Genomic DNA, 21056 nt, shown 5'->3' with positions numbered 1-21056 from the left:
TATTGTAATGCTAAAAATCTAGGTAATATTTAGAAATTGAAACATATAAATTTCAGTAAGAAAACGCACCAAAGGGTCTGCATTATTTTCAAAATTTTATTGTGGTGATACCCTAAACCCTACTTAAAGGAGAGGGTATCCTTCTACTCCCCCTAACCCCAATTTGCCACTTTACAGTTTGATACATTTGCCCTTTTACCAGCTGCCACAATGCCCATTTCAAAATTTGACTGCAATTCAAAGCAAGAAGAAACAGCCCTCCCTACACCCACCCTGCTACCGATCATGTAAAAATGGTTCAAACATTTTTCAGCCCAGTCTGGGCCTGTCTGTCTACATTAATCAACATGGATAATTGAAAGTGTAGTGCACGGACTTGGGGACTACTGACATGGTTTTGAAGGGGTTAGCGGGTCTGAAATAGAATAAATGATGGTTTTAACTTAAAACGAAATGCATTTATTACTATCGGTTATCTTTTCCGAAATTGGTAGCTAGTCCAAATATGTTCCCTTAGTTTCGAATGCGCGATTTGCCTGTCAGTGTATAAGAAAACCTTTTTTTCTCTGACACTGTGCCAGTTTCTTTTGAAATGTACAAGAAACCTAAATGCATAAAAAATACAAGGTTTTCAGTACCATAAGACAAAGCGTCAGATTTTGTCAAAAATAGCTGTCGTGACATAATTTTGAAGCAGTTACCCTAAATGCAGCCCTGTTTTGCCCTGTTTTGACAATTTTTACTCTGATCAGCTTACAAATTACACATTTAAACTGTTAAATATGTTCACTTTTACCTCTGATGGCCATAAATTAGCAGTCAACAGGCTGTAAATATGCACATTTTGAAAAATATACACTCAAAACAGTGAAAATGTGATATTTTTGGGTTTTGCCCTCATTTTCAACAAAATTGCAATAAATTTGTCATTTTCTATCAAACTCTTATCAAAGTAGCCCATTTCCGCCATCATCTGACCAGATTTCAATTTTTACCAACGTCATCTTATAGGTTATTACACACTAAATAGTTGTTGTTCTTAATTCTATATAAAATTGACCTATTTCCAATGGCCGCAGCACACATCAGGACCAATTTCAAATGTCTGTAACCTACATTTTCTTGAAGAATATTATCAGTGCTAAATAAAAATCAAAAGAAAAGTGGGGGTCATGTTTGATGCAAGAAAAATAATTTCAGTCAAACAGACAACGGCAGAATCAGCTAAAAATGAGACCCCAAATTATACTGGTGGTGTATGATCTAAGTTTCCATGAAAAGTCTGGTTATGATGTTATTTCATTATGAAAATGCTACATACATGTCAAGCATAGATCTGTCATGTGATTTTGCAAAGAAAATAAGGAAAATAGCTCTACAAAGCAAAACAAACTAAGGACTATTTGTATCCGCCATTATGCGACTACCATTTAATAATATAATGCTTGTTCTTTCCACTTTTCTGATATGCTTGATATTGTCCCTAAAATTTGGGGAGCATAGTTATAGCCACCTTGTCCATCACACTTTCTGTCCAAAGGAAATACCAAGTTGTAACTTATAAATGAGATCCATTTCGGTTTACTTTATTTCTAGATTTGATCCTTCTCAGATCAATCCTGGGCGGGTTTGTTAGAACTTTGATACTATTGATGGAAATTGTATGAATCTTAAAAATTATTAGAACTGAAGCCTCAATTTACATACACCACTTTAATCGATTTCATTGATTTATTACCATACATAATCTGAGAAAAAGAAATATTTAAAATACTAGTAAGTTGCATGGAAGCGTATTATTTTTACCCACAAAACTAGTCATTCATGTGCATCCTGTATTCATTGTTCCTGTTGTTTGATATCATAACCTTGCCATTTAGACTATACTACCAGTATATCAATCATTCGCCGACTCTCAGGCTCTTCAGACCTTTGATTTCAAGTGGTACTACCGATATGGGTTGCAGCACTTTTGTTGAGCATGAGATCAAGTCGACTGATCCTACTCCATTCAAGGATCCTTATAGAAGGATTCCACCTGGGACGTATGAAGATGTGCGCGAACGTCTGAAAGAGAGGCTTGATAATGGTGCGATACGAGAGTCTCACAGTGTATTTTCTTCTAACATCGTTCTTGTTCGCAAGAAGGACAATTCTCTACATTACCGCATTGATTTTCGTCGTTTGTATAGCTGCACTGTACAGGATTCGTATTCACCTCATCGCATGATGAGACGATTGACAGTCTCGTTGGTTCAAAGTAGTTTAGTAAATTGGATCTTCGTTCAGGTTATTGCCAATTGAAAAAATCAGGTAAGCCAATGACTGCATTTCTTGTGACCCACTTGGATTCTTTGTATGAAACAGGACGGCGTTTGGTCTTACCAACACCCCTGCTACATTTACATTTCATATTAACATTTCGGTATATGTAGGATTTCGGAGAAAAGCATCATTGAGTCTTACACTTTATTAGTCATCGCATCATCAAATAGGAAAGCGTAGCGATTTACTGTAGAGGTGTCAATCACTAAACATGCACGGTTTGCATCGTATCCTCTTTTGATAAACTTTTAACATAAATACCTCATTCAAATAAGGATTATGTTTAATTTTCCGAATTTTATAAACTACACCTCCATAGTATTCCTGGTGTGTAAGTCCAAGTTTTAAAAATGTTTTCAGGTTAGTATTATATTTCTATAGCAGTTCAGACGATCTGTAGTAAAATGTACTGAAAGCTTTCTGTAGCTTATGATAACGGTAACCCTGCTGGAATAATTGTTTAGGTGATATGAATATTTCTGTCATTTAAATCCTCTATCTTTGAGCAAGCTCTTGCAAAACGAATAAGTTGTGAAATGTAGACACCGTATGATGTTGCTCGAGCAACATCTCCTTGAAGGTGGGACAAGTTGACAATTTCAAAATTAAAATCATCTTTTTTATCATATATTTTCGTTTTTTGCTTCTAAATCCAAAATATTAGCCTTGTTAAGCTGTAACCCTTTTGGAAATCTCAAGTTCCTGCAATGGCGCATGCTTTCAATTCCATCAAACACGATACTACTAGATTTACTCCTCATTTCCCCATGTTTGGGAGATATCCCCGTTTAACAATAGATGCCTTCCTCTGCATTGAGCCTGACAAGGATCCTCTAATAAGGAGAAATCTAGTTATGTTTTAAACCTCAGAAGACGAATAAGTTTCACCTACAATACTGCAAGTAAGGAAGCCAGGAAACAAAGTCAACGCCATAAGAAGTGGTATGACCTCCGGGTAAGGGAAGTTAAGTTGGAGCCTAATGATCGGGTTCTGGTTAGGAATGTCGAAGTGCGTGGAAAGCAGAAGCTTGTAGATAAATGGGAAAACATTGTCTACATTGTTGTAGATTAGCCTAACACTGATGTTCCTATTTATCGTGTTAAGCGGGAACATGGCAGAGGTTATCCGATGCTCTTTCACAGGAAACTTCTGTTGCCTTTTATAGGAGGTCCTATCAGGAAGCCCTGGTCTGCGTTAGCAGCTCAGGATCGTTTTGTTTCCCTTTCTAATAGTGGTCCTTCTGTAGCTGCAAATGATAAAGTAGTTGATGCTCCTGTATCACTCCTGTATCTGAAATTGATAACTCTCATGTTTCTGTTGCAGATATCCCTAACCATGGGGTGAAAAACCCAGTGCTGCAACCGGTACAGAGAAGTATGTAATGCAAGCACGACGCAACTGATCAACTTTGAATCCAATGGCACAACCCTTTTCCCAAGAAGAGGTACTCGTCCAATGGATGCTGACTTACCCGTGGCTATGCGATAAAAGACTGTGAATTGTCTCAGATGTTTTTATTGTTTTATGTACAAGTTTACATATTTTGATACATTTGTCCTGAGATTTTGTATAGTAAAGTTTAATCATGTTGCATATGGATTGCTCCATATTGTCTTTTGATTCTAAATTGCTCCCAACTAATTTTGTGCTTACGTGATGCGTCACGCATTACATAATCTCTTGATGTGTAACAACAGCTATTCCTTGAACATTTTTATGCCTGACAGCGAATCTTTTAAGTCTGTTAAGCAGGGTTTGCTTTTAGTTAGTAGCTATGATAAGCTTTTAGGCGTTGTTTTTTATCTTCTGCGTAGCATTTTGAACTTTAATGTGTAATTACGTAACAATTTATGCTGTATTTTTGTTTGGCTGTTCATCACTGACTAAACTCTGCTGGGTTTGATTTGGAAAGTCGGCACGACTTTTCTCCTGTGGGGAGGTGGATGTCGCAGCGTCAGTTCCCCTACTTATTTATATGTGTATTTATAGTATTGTGCTGTCCTGTGTTGTCCTCCATAGTTACTTATGTTTTGTTTGTCTTTGTTTTGTTTGTCATATACGGATACATATAGGTTTTTGATAAGTATTTTTTGGTCTGTGCTGAGTTTGAAATTGAAATTTTTCTAGACCTTCAAGATTAAATTCTAGCTAAGACTGACCGCCAAAACTGAAAAGTCACTCGAAAATAGGCACCAACCTAACACATGATTTCACACGTGCAATTTAGATATAAATGACAAATAAAGTTTCATTATCAAACTCAGACTTGCGAACATGAGGCAAGGAGTATATTCTGCAAAACGAAACGTAATGATTCGAAGGAATTTTGTAGGGGGTTATCTAAGAAAAATTGCTGTCATTATTTTTGAAATCAAACTAGCGGTTTCAGAGGGTAATTTAAAGAACATTGTTGTGATATTAAAGACAAATCTGACAGTTTCCTATATTTATATAGGCAAAAAATTCCTACGCAGTTATAGGACAAGGGGTAGCTGGAGAATCAATTTTGATTTGGAACTTTCAGGCTTGTTGTCTTGTCAGCATGATGTCCCATTAAGAATCAGGTAATGTGAATTAATGGCACTGACCAATTTGATAAGCTTTGAATCTGTTCTAATGGTGGTTTGAGAATTTTAGAACATGTTCAATGATTGTAAAACTTTAGTCAATGTTAAAGTTTGTGTCTCACAACAAGAATGAATGTGATAACCCAATAGTTGTTTTATTTTGAGAAGTGTTTTATTAAAAATCTTTATTGAAACTGTTCTACACAATGAAATTATGAATAAACAGTGTAATCACTTTATACTGTAACTTGTGATAAAATATAATATACATCGTAAATGACAATATTTCATAATACTATAATATGAATGCAACTTTGAATCACAAGACCTAAAGCTTGAAATTTATAATTCAGGGACGTAGTTAGGCTAAAATGGAATTGTAGGCCACTGTCCAAGGAGGGTATGGCATGCTTCCACATAAATTTTTCATATTATAGATGTAAAATGGTGCTTTTTTGTTTATATCTGGACTTTTATGTTTTTCATTTACAAAATGAAGTGTAGACCTGGGGGAGCTATTGTACAATTTAGAAAGTACACCAGTGTCAAAGGCGTAGCTGGACCATAATGGAAGTATGAGTCACTGTTCTAAGGTGGATGGGGCGATGTTACCCCTGAAGAAATACATTCTAGATAAGACATGATGTGTTTTGGTGAAGTTCATAATTCAGGGGCGTTGCTAGGCTAAAATGGAAGTGTATGCCACTGTTCTGTGAGTTCTGGGGCATGCCCCCACGTAAAAATTGCACAAATTAGATGCAAAATGGTGTATTTTTGCAAAATTGGACATCATAGAGGCAAAGCGGTGCATTTTTTTGTGTGTGTAACTGGACCTTTAAACTTTTTCATAAAGTGTAGACCCAGGGGAACTACTGTACCTTATAGAAAGTACACCAGTGTCAAGTAGCAGGGCCAAAATGGAAGTGTCAGCCACTGTTCTAGGGTGTTTGGTTGGGGAGGGGGGCAGTCATGCTCCCCCGGAAAATTTTTACATTCTAAATGCAAAATATGGTGCTATCTGACGAAATTCATAATTAATGGGCGTAGCTAGGCCAAAATGGAAGTGTAAGACACTGTCCTAGGAGGGTTTGGGAGCATGCTCCCTGTAGAATTCTTACACTATAGATACAAAGTGGTGCATTTTTTGGTGTATATCATGACGTTAAATTTTTTCCTAATGAAGTGTTGGTCGGGGGCAACTACTGTACCTCAGAGAAAGTAAACCTGTGTCAGTGTAGCATGGCCAAAATGGAAATGTAAGCCATTGTTCTAGGGTTTAGGGGGCATGCTCCCCTGGAAAAATTTTACATTCTAAGTTAATTTCTTAATGTAAAATGGTGCATCTTGGCGCATTTTGTAACCTTTCCGTTGTTTAAATCGTCAATGCTGCAGACTAAAACCCTGGAAAGAGAATGCATGGCCAGTGTATAATAGTGATATAGTTTCGCACTGCCTCTTTTCAAAATTAAATACGCTAATGTACACATATATATTTCCCCTTTTTTCTATAAAACTGCATGCACATTTAGTGAAAAAATAACATAAGTACTTTAATATTCAATTTATATTTTAACATTATGTACAATATTTAAAGGTCTTTTGAATTTACTAATACAGAATATTACTTTTTGTTGACTCTACCTGACAATAATTCATAATACCTATGCTCCGTACCTTTAGACAAGCCTGTAAGGGGTTTCCTAAGGGTAGGAACCTCTGTTTCTTTTAGAGATTAAGGATTATTTACATTTCAAATTTTGTTGAAAATGAAATAACAAATAAGACTTCATCAGTATTTACCTTAAACTTTAATGGTTTACAGATAACAATATTCACCCTATTTTTCAAAACGTAAATAACTGAGAAACACCAAATAAATCACCAAATAAGTCACGAGGATTAGAACTGGCAGAAAAAAATATAAAGATTAAACAAAATAATGTTAAATATGTTGTGAAAAAACTATTTTTAATGATAATTAACCCGTATGGTATTTATGTTTCCCACACATTTGGTAGCCGTTACGAGATAAGAGGAACGGTTTCACAAACAGTTTCTTTTACTTAATGACGGTTAATGGATTATTAAACAATCAGTTCCTTGTCTATTATTATTATCTCTTCCTAAATAACAAATAAATAGGTGCATATTATTATGCCTATTAACTCGACTATTCGAAGAATAAGTAGACCTATCCTACTCACCTCAGCGTCGGCGTTGGCGTCGGCGTCACACCTTGGTTAAGTTGTTCAAAACAGTCCCTATTTTGACAAAGTCTTTTGAGATAAAGCTTTGAAACTTTCAACACTTGTTTACCATCACCATGTCCAGATATAGACACGAGTACATAGCTCCATCAAGGACTTTGGCTGAATTATGGCCCCTTTTGACTTGAAATTCTTGATTAAGTTTTTCGTACCGGTTCATATTTTGTGTAACGTGTTTGACATATGGCTTTGAAACTTTTATCACCTGTTTACCATAGCAACCTCTATCTGTAGACAAGAGTACATAAATCTGACAAATATTTTGGCTGCATTTTGGTCCTTTTTTGACTTGGAAATTGGTTCAGTTTTTGTACAAGTCCATGTTTTGTCAAAATTATTTGACACGTGGCTTTGAAAGTTTGAACACTTATTTAAACATTGAACATTTGCTTATCATCATGATTTCCATCTGTACGCAAGAGTACATAAATCTGACAACTATTTTGGCTGTATTATGGCCCTTTTTGAACTTGGAAATCGGTTCAGTTTTTCGGACGAGTCAGCGTTTTGTCAAAACTATTTGACACGTGGCTTTGAAAGTTTGAACACTTATTTAATATCATCATGATTTCAATCTGTAGGCAAGAGTACATAACTCTGTCAACTATTTTGGCTGAGTTATGGCATTTTTTGGACTTGGAAATCAGTTTATTTGTTTTATAATAGTCCATATTTTGCCTAAACTGTTTGTCATATGGCTTTGAAACTTTGACCCCTTGTTTTCCATCATAGTCTACATAATTATGTAGGCAAGACTTCATAACTAGGACAAGGACTTTAGCCCAGTTTAGCCCTTTTTTGACATTAATCTGTTATCAACAGTTTATAATCAGCATGGAACAGTGTATTAATTTGGAGTTCCTTTGTTATTTAGCTTTTGAAAGAGAAGGTAAAAAATCAGGTGAACGCTGGTATCTGTAAACCATTTAGATCCAAGTTCTAATTGAACACTGGTTAATTCTTATTTGTTATTTCATTTTCAACAAAATTTATGTAAGTAACCCCGAATCTCTCAAAAAAATGGAGGTCCGTACCCCTAGAAAACCCAAAACAGGATTGTCTAGAGGTATGGATCCGTACCCTTAGACATTTCCTTTTATGTGTTCTAATGTTAAATCAGTTTGTTAACTGTGCACACTTATAACAAAAATGACTTGTTTAAGTAATTACTGTTACATGTTTCCGTTTTTCGTAATTTCAGAGCTTAAAAATGATTGATTTAGTATCTGAGTTACACTTGAATCTATATAAAACGTTTTAAGCTACAAGTACTTTTCTGTATGACTGTCTACTTCAAATTTTTTAGTTTACATGTTAAATATATTTTAATTCACAAGTTTTTGTTTCATTTTTTTAATGACTTTACTGATGCTTGAACAGAATTGTTTCAAATTCATGAGCTATGCCATTTTATACTGTATGGTATCACAATGTTGTGGTTTTACATGTTTTACACATTCCTTCTTATCATTTCACACATTGTCCAGATTTGACCACTGTTGTAATTTATAGCCCCACTGCTGAGTTTAAATGTCCATTTTATTGACTTGGGGGCTAATATTAATTACATGCATCATTTTAGCAATCTAGGAGAAATTCCCACTCTACTCTTGTCCTATAACTGTACGGACAGAATTTCTTTAAACTTTGTGTACTGAAAGAGAATCAAGTTTAAAACGGAAAGAAGCCCAGAAGTTGCGACAGAGCGATTTACCTTATACCTCTGAAAGATGTAGCTATGTTGTTTACCAGGCGTGGACGTTTCCGTATAAGAACATGAGAGCACTCTAACACAAATTCATATCAGAAACGGATGACCCGATTTAAAACTAAAGTTACTCAAATGTTTCCTTGATGTTATTCTACAACGAATTCTCAAATTATACTTTTGCTCTGTCGTATCAAAACTGCTTAATTGATTTTAATTTTTTTTCACAAAAGGCACTATAAAATGGTACTAATTATTCTGACTTGTCAAAAAAAAGGTCGATAAAGCTAAAGATAGACATATTTTCAAATATCGTATCCTTGTTAACAAGTGGCGATTATCCTCTCCTTTAACTGCAATAAACATTGTTGTTGTGGTTGCGGCTGGTTTATCTTATGTGGCTTATTGGAAACATTATACACGTACAAGCAAATTCGCTTGATTTTACTAATCTATTGCTCTTTTAATATTTACGTATCCAATGTAATAGGTAATGTGTATGGCAAGCCAATCGTCCAATAATAACGTGAACCCTAGTTCACGGTCGAAAAACTAGGATTAACGATCGATAAACTAGGTTTTTCGAATACTAACCTATATTTTCGAGCGAAAACATAGGATAACGCCGTGAACCATAGTTCAAGCTCGTAAATATAGGTTCACGATTGTAAACCCCAGTTCACGGTCGTAAACATAGGTTCACGTTCGTAAACTATGGTTTACGAGCGTGAACCGGGGTTTACGAGCATAAACATAGGATAACGATCGTAAACATAGGATAACGACCGAAACTCATAGTTCAATCGAGAAACCTATTTTATCAAACGTAAACCATGGTTTACGGTCGATATATTAGGAGTATTGAATCAACAATGATTTTCGAGCGTGAACATGGGTTTACGGCCATGAACCTATGTTTACGACCGTGAACCATAGTTTACGGACCTGAACCTATATTTTCGAGCGTGTTTACGAACGTGAACTTGGGTTTACGAGCGTGAACTTAGGTTTACGTTCGATAAAACCAGGTTTATCAAACGTAAAACCAGGTGTTTCAAATACTTACCTATTTTTTCGAGCGAAAATATAGGATAACGTCGTAAACCATAGTTCACGCTCGTAAACGTAGGTTCCCATTCGTAAACCTAAGTTTACGGTCGTAAACATAGGAAAACGACCGAAATTCATAGTTCAATCGAGAAACCTAGTTTATCGAACGTAAACCTGGGTTCACGAGCGTAAACTATGGTTTACGCCCGGTATCTGATGTTTTCACTCGAAAATATAGGTTAGTATTTGAAAAACCTAGTTTATCGGTCGTTAAGGAGGTAGGTTACCTTGTTACCAGGGTAAATTCAGATTAGTTAAACCGCAGCAAATTTTTGTATTTCGTATAATATGATGTTTTAACTGCTACAATCTCAATTTAGTTTATCTCTGTCCCTTCAAGTTCAGGTTTTATCCAGGTTTGAAGAACATGACCCTCCAAAGGTATTTTATATTGAAAGAAGAAGGAAAATACGGATATTTAACACTTTTTAGTGTATTTTAGTTTCACTGATATCCGTAGAAATCTGCATATAGTCTGCCAATACATTGAGAAAATGTGACTTCTGATGGCATTTTTTGTTAATGCTCGGATATTAGTATAAAAGTGTTTCTTAGGATCGAACATGAAATTTAAAAGGGGCTGTCGCCTTCTAGGGTTCCTCATTAGAGTACAATGGGGTCAAAGGTCAAATAAGTGCATTTACAAATAAACTATGCCGCTGTGCATTCGTTTCATTTTCATATACCATCTTAGTTGGTTTAAATATTGTGTCTCAACGCCCTTTAGTATTTTGTAAATAAAACTGATGAAAATATATAAAAAATATGTATAATATATATAATATTATATAGAATAATATATATATCTGGGAAAAGTGGCATACGATGGCAAAGTGTGTTTTACTTGACATGTTTGCAAATTTTTATATGTGGATGAACTAGAGAAATATTTTTGGAACTGTCGTATCCAAGGGTTATTTCAATGTAATTTCAAGGTCACAGACATGTCAAGGTCAAAACTGAACTTTTAAAAATGACTTCTATGTTATTAAAGGTAGCAAAATAGTGCATAATATTAATAATATACTCAACAACTTTTCTAACTCCACACTTGTTTTATTCCCTTCATCGTCAAATTTTGACAGATTTGAAAGAATGTTTTACACAATGTTAAATGATTATTTTATTATAATATAACATAAAAAAGATCATAGCCTGGTGTAAATACATTTAACTGTAAGGGTAACAATAAGGTAACCCTTAAATTAAAAGTCATTTAAATAGTAAAATCCAAATCACAGTAGTACACTTTGACCCTTTTAATTCAATGAATTTCAAATTATTATATTCTGGATGTTCAACTCTGTTTAGTTTTAATGGAACATCCGTCTATAGTTTTAATATGAACATGCTAATTTTTATCAGGTTTAAGACCGCCATTAATGACACCACATTAATGACAATCCCGCAGATGGTAGTACTTACCGCATACAGACCAGCACCAAGTTGCATTCATTCTGTGACATTTATTTGGGAGAGGTGGGGTGGGGGTACCTTATTTGTACGAATGTACGCACAATTGATATCACCTATTTAATTGAACTGGTCATTAAAAAAATGTGTCCAATTTTCATTCAAATCTGTCAAAATTTGGCAGAGATAAAAAACAAATGTCAGGTGTTGAGTTAGAAAAATTGTTGAGCAAATGATTATAAAATGACACTGCAAATGGATTTCTTGCATTTCAGGCAGCGATAAAATTTGAATTTAAGCTTTGAACTGACTATAAAAGGAATATTTACATATTGTACACCTTTTGAGAAACGTGTGCGAAAGAGAAAAAATGATAGGTTTTGAGGAAGATGACTACAGCGGAAAATTAATTACATATAAATGTATAAAATTCTCATGTAAATAGTTAAAATCACTTTACTGTCATGTATACAAACCAGTATGTTAGCTCAATCAGTAGGGCGCAGATCTAAGGATCGCGGGGTCGTGAGTTCGATCCCAGGGAGAGGTGAATGTTCTCCATGACGATTTGATAATAGACATTGTCAGCAGTAATTTCGCCCTCTACTTCTGAATCATATGGATAAGTTGGCAGTTACTTGCGGGGAAAAGGCTACTACTTTTAGCGACTCCAGAACACTGATTAGGTTAATTGACCGCCGTTAAATGACTGAAATACTGTCGAAAGTAACATATATAATATTTTATCCTACCTTCATGCAAAATAAAGGCAAAAATCAAGGGGTCAGATAAATTTTGCTTTATATGGTCAGTGACTAAGTAAAGCTTGGCGGACTACTTTTTGGATTTTTTTTTAAAACGACGCCATCTTGTTTTTGAGAATAACTGCTAAAAGACATATTTATGCAATTATTTTCATAAACGCGCTTTTATTAGGTATGTGAGACCATCACAAATGTATAGTGTATACATACCGTACTTGCAATTACTACAAAAAGTTTTTATAACGGAAACGCTCGGAGAAACGGAAAGTGACTCATGTATAGTGTTTGTTCAGAATTTTAGCTTTCTACACGTCAGTCTAGGAATATATTGCATCTGTAATGGAGTGTTATTGAATAAAATCATCGAGGAAACGGTTTGCCTATTTGTTTTGTCAAGCAGCGATATGGCGTGTATATAAGTCTCGTCAATCGTTTTCTTGGTGAGGATGGGCAATCCGACATTCAACTGAACTTCGGACAAAACTTCACTTGGCAGCAAATTAAAATTATTCTTTAATGTTCAGCAGAACAGAGAAGTCAGACACAAAGCAGAACAAGGTTAGCCTTTGTTTTTCGGCTCTTATTTTATTATATTTTTATTTTGAAGACCTGTTTGTGTAATGGTGGGGCGTATTAATTTCCGTGCAAGACAGACTCCGATCTAGTTGGTGGTAAATTTTGAATTTTAATTAAAAAATGATTTTAGATCAGAAGGTAGGATAAATAGAACATTAGGTTACTGTCTTATAAATTTAAATTTATTAAGTTCGTCTACGAAAAAATAAAAGTCTCGGCAGAGCCTTGACTTTTATATTTTCTCCGACTCACTTAATAAATTTAAATTTATAAGACAGTAACCTAATATTCTCTATATATGAAATCCTTCTACAGCCACTAAAGAAATGATTTCAAATCTGGAGATGATTCATTACATGATATATATTTATGCTAATTTGTCCACGCGGTGATGGTTAAATAGAGCCATTTAGAAGAATAACTGAAATACTGGTCACAACATAGGTGTACACAGTACATGTACGGTAATAAACTAAACAGAACAGATCTGTAGGATATCAACTAGTTTATATATACACTATTCCCTTGATTTGCTGTAATATAGTTCTATTTTTTTACTGTCGGTCAGGCATTTATCATCATATTTTATGTATTTGCAATTAAGTAGCACATTTCAAGAACTAGATTTTCTCTCACCGAAGCTCTTAATGCGATATTTGCATCATTTTATTCTGAAAATTCAGCACGCTATTTCTGTTTCGATTCTTTTTATCTTTGGCTTTGCTTCTACACTCTTACTTCCTGTTCAAAACAAAAGTTGAAAACGAATCAGATCGTAACAATTTACAGATCTGACACATGGTTTCAGACAGGACGTCCTTGATAACATTGTGAAAGAAAGCTTGTGTCTTGACACTGAAACATTAGTCATTCAGATGTTTTACAAATAAAAAATAAAAAATAAAGGTATAAAAACATCAGAAGGTTGATTTAGAATCTTTTATAATAGTAACATTGAGGCTCATTCAGTGAAATATTGAAGTTATACCCTCCGATATTTTCATGATTACTGACAGAAGATGGTTCACCTAATCAAAATGAAATACGGTGGGTCGATAGTTACCAAGCGTAAAAATAATTTCCTGCAGGATGAGAAGAGCATGAAGAAGAGATTTGGAATTCAAAACGATGGGTTTATAATAAACAAATAATGCCGATTGAATATGTCAGGCTAAGACGTATAGCTTGCGAAGTGTTATGGGGTTTATTCATTTTTTATATAAGGGTAAGAAGTTTCTATATAAGGGTAGTTCATTCTAGCATCCGTACTGAATCTAATTGACAATATATTTCTTTTTACACGTTTAAGGCTACAATAGCGTAAGCTCACATTTGTTTATTTCATAACATCTGTAGATTCCTTTGTGATACATTGGTAAGTTTGCTCTACTCGGTTCTATCACCAACCAGTCACTCGGAAATCTGAAGGTGTTGTAACAGGAAAACAAACACGCTTTGCTCCTATATTCACAGTCATAAAGATCATACTAATAACATTCGATATGCTTTCAAATTCACTGACAATTATCAAGCCTTTTTGAAGTTAATATGACATCTATAGAAGCAACACAAACAAATAGTTACAAACTTGTATATATTGAAAACACCTGAAGAGCGGTTACCAGTTCTTATAATCGCCTAATGTTAATGTACAAAGAAATATTTTTTACCTGTTTCAAAAATATGAAAAGTACCATTTTCATGCTAATGGAATAAAAAGAAAAAAAAAGAAAAAAATTAAACACAAAAAAAACCCCATAACATTTGCTGTTATCTAATATTTATATTTACACTTTGTAGTATTTCTAAACGCCCACACATTCATGAAATTGCTACAGCACAAGCGTAAACCACTGGAATAGAGTTTTGATTGACAGCATAGATCATTTTAGATAATATGTACTTGCGAGAATTTGCACATCTCACAAACAGACTTAATCAAACCGAGTTTGCCATTTTTACGTCCTTGAGTTCTATGCTTCCGAAGGAATCTTTAGATCTGTCAACAGTTAGTACAGTCAAAATATGTTCGCTAGAGCTCGACGGGACAAGCAAAATATGTTCGAGATATCAAGAGTACAAGCAAACGTGAAATGTACATTATATAGACCTGTCACTAAGTTCCAGCCAAAAGTAGTAATTGGATAATCCGAATTCGAGCAAACGAAGTTTGACTGTACTAGTCTTTATAAAATACGCGCCATAGATTTCTTTCTACATGTACTGTTCAAACAGACAATCATACAGGTAACCAACCAGCTTTTATGGAAATTGTTAGCTTGAAAACGGGTTTTAGAAACATGAGAAAGATAACTTCCATAAATGAACAAAATATCATAACGTACGAAAAGTTAAACTTATTCTATAGAAATAACCTTAGCGGTTTTGAATTTTGCCAGTCTCAGATGCAATAAATTTATTTCTCAGATTCATAATTATAAACGAAAAATTACAAGTTTGTATTAGAATGTAGCAAAAATGGCGAAAATCTGAAGTTTATAACAAAAATGCACTTATTGACCTTTGGCCTTGTGCTGTGACCTTACTATGGCCCTTAGAAGGCGACAGCCCCCCTGAAAACTTTCCAATTTTTATAAAGTTAACAATGAATATGGCTGTCGGGCATTAACAAAAAATGCCATCAAAGGCAATTTCTAGGCCTCTTTTTTGGATATATAGGCAGACTAATAATTGATAATGTTACTTGTATGCGTGTTAGCTTTCTATTATAAGCTTAAAATGTATATGTCACGGGGCTCGTGTTTCCATGGTAACACATTTTCTCTCATTTTTAAACAACTATGTATGAAACACGGGGTTTTCGACGGCTTCAGTGCAATTCTGTTAATGACCGACATGGAATATTTGGGTAATATTATTTGCAAAATACCAAGCACTTTACATCGTACCCTATTTGTCATAAAGTTTAAAGTAACCATGGCAACAGAGATGTTTAAAATAGCTTATATCTTGCTCTTTATCGTAATTTCTTATAAAAAAATATTGAATACAATTATTTTTCTTGTTAATGTAGCTTTAAAACATATTATTTCTAACGTAAGTTATATTTTCGTGTTATTTGCATTTACTAATTAAAAACAAATTTCACAGCTTAAAATACTTACAGCAGTACCCTTCGTCTGGCATTTTTTCATGGAAAAATCGTTCAGCATGCTGCTATTATTCTCATAGATATTGTTGAAATGAAAATAAAAAGCCGAAGCTGTGTTCCTTAAATAGACCAGTGTCAACGCTTTTGAATTTTACATTTAGATATATAGGTCACGGGCTTCGTTTCTATGGTAACATCAATTCAATTCAAGGAACTACACTTTTCTACTGAAATTTGAACAATTTTAGAGCTTAGTTTTAGTATCTTTGTAACAAACTATCAAGGAAACTGAAAAATAGGTATTTCAAATCAAACTGAAAGTTTTTTATTTGAAAATGGCCGTAACAAGTAACCTTTCATCCAGCTATATTCCAAATTACATTGGTTACCATCATCCATTTTCTTACATTCCGCATAATATTTCAATATAACTACATAAAAGAAGCAAAATATTGATTATAATTCAGAGCAAAAGAGTCATAAAAAAATATTTCAGCAAATAATGGCTGTTTGTAAAAAGTTCAAATCAAGAAAATGCACAGAATTACGTACTTTCAAAATAAAAGCTATTGATTTTGCACGGTAACTGACACGTAACGTCATGACGTCAATGACGTCATTTTAAGGCAACATTGTTTTGAAGCGTTTCTGCGGTAATATATTCATTATTTCTGCATTATTAAACCATAAAGCATCAGATCGGAGACAGGTTCATGAATTGTTTTTAATACAAATATTAAGGTAACCTACCTCCTTAATCCTAGTTTTTCGACCGTGAACCGGGGTTCACGTAATTATTGGACAATTGGCTTGCCATAAATGTGCACCCAAAAACAATTTTCCATATGTATACTTTGTCGCTCGGCAGGACTAATTGAGTGAAAGTAAAAATGCTTTAAATATAAAGAATGAACTAAAATATTTCATAATTTCTATTGCTAAAATCATTTTTGGAAATGACAACCATGTAGAAGGTTATCCGTCATATCTTGGTGAGATAAAATTGTTCCAAAATGGAGCTTAGGCGCTTGCTTTTTATCAGCAGTATTTCTATTTTAATAAACTAATATGCATGCTCATTAATGATAATGAGAATGTTACTGTGGACCATATGCTGTATTGTTCTACTACTGGTATACTAGCTCTGAATATCAGAAAAAAAGATATGTTGAGATTTCTAGCAAGTATTTGTAGGCGACTCTAGTATTTACTGTCTTTGTCAAAACAGTATTGGTGTGTCAAACTTTACAATATATCTAAACTAATGTATACATACATAAAAACAAAGTCGTCTGCACTGGAGATATAATGGGTGTCTTAAAGTCAGAAATCAACAACAACAACAACAACAAAAAACATTCATAGGGGATTCGTGAAACAAAATTGTATTCGAAATGTCACTGCTGCTAGGTTGGTCACTTCATCAGATCATTTTTGTTCAACCTTATAAACAGTTACGGCAATCATATGTAAAATGCTTTTCGAAACTACTTTACTATGTAATGCATGTATGGAATAAAGAAACGGTACTTTTATTTCGTTCAATTGATTTGTTTTGAAAATTATACAATACATTGTTTAATCAAAATCTAAAGGAAGCTGCCTTTACATATCGCTTAATTTTTAGAGTTTGGCTTGACTTGCTTTTAGGGCAGTTTCCTTGCATAAGTGACTAAAAATTATTAATCAATAAAACTTTAGGCTAGAATTAATATATAGTTCTTAACTTATTCCTAAACATAAAACCGGCCTATAATATTCAGCTTTTGTCCCCAAATATTCACACAAATATTACTGTTGTTGTCATCTACATTGTATATAGAAAGGGTGTTCATTAGTTTCATTTAGTTAGGCATTTGCATATGCCTTTTTTCAGATCAATGAAACAAGTATAGAAAAAATACAAACGGAAAACTGCATATTCCAACGTATTACCCAACTTGTCCATCAGTTTTCGACTTGTTGAGCTTGTTAATTTGATATACTAAATGTTCTGCCTGTGTTACCAAGTATCCTGTAATTCAGTGTTCAGTATGCTGCATTTGCCTTTTTCAGATCAATTTGATCAACACTACTGGACTACAAGAATGGCGGCAAGGAAATGAAACGTGTTCTCTGACGAATTCCTATTGGGGTGGTGCAAAGACCGTGTTTACACAAGACTATTTGGGTGGATACATAGACACAGTAAGTAAATCATATATACCAACAGAGTGCATTTTCATGGTTTTACATAAAACTGCTTAGCTAAATCGAAAACTATCCGTTGCATAAGCAACATTTAAAACTGCACAGTACAGTTGCAGAAAGACACGCTTACTTTCCTTTGCAAAACATCAGCTCGCCTTGATCAGTTTCAGTCCATTAATTTTCGATTTGTTCAGCTTATATATTTGCAATTATTAATCACCTGCATGAATTCATTGCGCTTCGTCTGCATTTTTCATACCTACTTGACGAATAATGTTGGGAAAATATTGGAAGGAAATCGCATGTGTTCTCTATTAAATATCTCTGTGAGTATATTGTTCATTCGCATACATATACACAGTAGGAAATAGTGTACATCGACTAAGTGCACATTAGTCTATATGATTTCACATAAAACTTTTAGGTTATACTGAACACAATTGCAGATGACCAACTAGTTTTCTTTTGTTGAACAATTACTTTAATATATAATGTAATTGTACACTGCATTTAACGTTAAATACATGTAGTAGTGGTAGATTGTAAAGACAACTATGTAAAAGTTTCTTCTATTTCTTGGTTGGACAGTACCAGTAAAGTACATGAAGAAAAACCTAAAACATAAAAAAAGTAAAATCAGGAACATAAAAACAATACGAATACCAATGCAACAATAGCAGACGTGGAAAATACAGATTTCACAAAATACATCTCTCGTGGTTAGTAAGTTATCATTGCGTTCAAAAAGAACAAATGCTATTATTAATGAAAATATCTTACCAGAATCGACCTACCAAAGGTACACTTATATCTTCAAATAGTAATGTGTGCAAAGATAAGGACGTTAAATTACTGACGTACAAATATAAAAGTAGTTCTAAAGGAAGTTGCGTTCACTAGGCCGTGCAAATATTAGTTCACGCAAAAAGTTGTTATTTGTGCATGAACATAACTGACCAATGAAAACGTCTCCTTTTTTACAAAGCAAGTTCAAATGCACGAGTGGAAAAATGCCTGGACATGATAATACAAACACGGAGTATAATACAATACGATACAACGAAACACAGAGTACAAACATCATACAACGGAATACGGAGTGCTGATATACAACCTAACCATAAATAAAATAAAGTGAAGTATTTCATCAATTTAAATAAAGTGAAACTTGACATTACTACAAACTCCCTCACTTTGTTGGAATGTCTCTGACATTCTGGAAACTAAGAATACAATAAGGGTAATTTAAATTCCGCCTTTCTGAATATCAAAGTACACTAATTCTGAAATCAAAATAAGTAAAGATAAATATTAGACCACAGTGTGTAATTAATCCATCTCATGAAGTATGTAATACTATGACAGGAGTTAATTCTCTTGAATTTGGTAAATCAGTACTAAATTTGATAAATTTAAAGAGTTAGTAAAATCAATGTTGGGTGATGAAATAATCTCAGCTCCTCATTCTATAAGATAGAAACAAAGTCATAAAATTATATACAACAATAAACAAGATATAGTATTTTAATGCTAGAGAAAGCATTAAATCAAAGTTATCAAATTCTGCTGAAACTTCTGCGAATACATTCAACATAGAATTTATTTCGCATTGATAGGCAAAAAAGTCCTTTCGCAAAAACTTATATCTGAAAAAGAAGTTTCATAAATGAAAATAAAACAACTTGAAAATCTTATGTATAATGTGTGATGCTGAAAAATGAAAACTGCAAATTCCTGAATATTACAGCTCAATTCCACACAATCTACATAAATCAAATACTTGTAACAAAGAACTGCTACAAACAACTGAAAAAAACAACACATTTGCCTCTTTCTAGGTTACAAGACACCAAATTTGTAGGCTATAAAACACTAATTTGTAGACACATTAAAATGCAAATAAATATCAGGCAAAATACTCTGTTTTGTCAATTGACTGTTGATAAACCCATTCTCCGTAGCGTTCTGGTTTACGCCTGTCGCGTCTGGGTCTTGTTGGAGGAGAAAATGTTTGTGGGCTTTCAACTGGTGTAGCGACTGGAAATGGTGTTCGTAACGACTGGTTGGGCAAAACAAAACTTGGTGAATCTGGGACGAAATGTGTCACAGATTGGGTTTGAAATAAAGGTGAAGTCTGATTAACACTAGTCGGTGGACTAGATGAATGACCAATAGGTAGATTTCTACGCATAGGAATGACGTCAATATCTGTGTTGGAACTGGAACTAGAATCTCCATCATACTCGACATCTTGTGGCGGAGTAGACCTAGATCTGACCTTACGGACTCGTTTAGGTGTGGGTGAATCCTGGATGTCGGGAGTAACAGATTCCGGTGTAAAGTTCTAATAGGTCCCTCGCGGGTCTCTAACTGAACCTTATAGACCGGTTGGTCTTCATAGGGGATATCAACTACAACATAGAGGTCCTTCCCCCACTTGTCAGCCAATTTGTTCTTGCCTTGGAGATGAAGGCGTCTCACCAATACAATGTCACCTACGGTCAACTTGTTTTCACAAACCTTTTGGTCGTATGCGGCTTTATTCTGCTCGGCCCTTTTCCTGGCGGCATCACCAGCAACACGGTAGGCGTAACTAAGGCGCTCTTGTAGTTTGTTGGCATATGTAACATGTCCAGGTGCACTGTCATTTCTGGGAGTTGTGCCAAGAAACGCGTTAACAGAAAGGCGGGGATGCCACCAAAACATTAAAAAATGTGGAGAGAAGCCCGTTGAACTGGATTTGGTGGCATTATATGCCTGAACAAAGGCTTGGAACATACTCTGCCCAGTTTGCTTTCTTGTCATCCGCTGATATCCCCAACATCCGTAGAAGTGTTCAATTAAACCTTTCTGCGGAAGGGTTGCCCATGGGATGGTAAGTGGTTGTGCGGGTCTTGTGGATATTAGCTAACTTGCAAAGCTCTTTGATAACTTTGCTCTCAAAGTTGAGTGGAGCTGTTCTGGGAAGGAGTAGTAAACAATGAAATTTTCATAAAGCGCTTTAGTGGTAGTGGTAGCCTTCT

At 34.5% G+C, this 21056-nt stretch overlaps 1 protein-coding gene across 1 annotated transcript in view; it reads left to right on the top strand.

Annotated features, from left to right (window-relative positions):
- LOC123537088 (uncharacterized) overlaps positions 1 to 21056 on the top strand; it is a gene marked incomplete at its 3' end in the record, with an annotated part of 68631 nt that overhangs the window by 31953 nt on the left and 15622 nt on the right. Inside the window, exon 5 of the mRNA XM_053536410.1 lies at positions 17899 to 18030. Within this exon, the coding sequence (XP_053392385.1) occupies positions 17899 to 18030 (132 nt within the window). The remainder of the gene's footprint in view (positions 1 to 17898; positions 18031 to 21056) is intronic.

This window comes from Mercenaria mercenaria, unplaced genomic scaffold, assembly GCF_021730395.1.
Source record: "Mercenaria mercenaria strain notata unplaced genomic scaffold, MADL_Memer_1 contig_983, whole genome shotgun sequence".
Taxonomy (NCBI): domain Eukaryota; kingdom Metazoa; phylum Mollusca; class Bivalvia; order Venerida; family Veneridae; genus Mercenaria; species Mercenaria mercenaria.
This window is presented reverse-complemented; position numbering and strand designations above follow the sequence as displayed.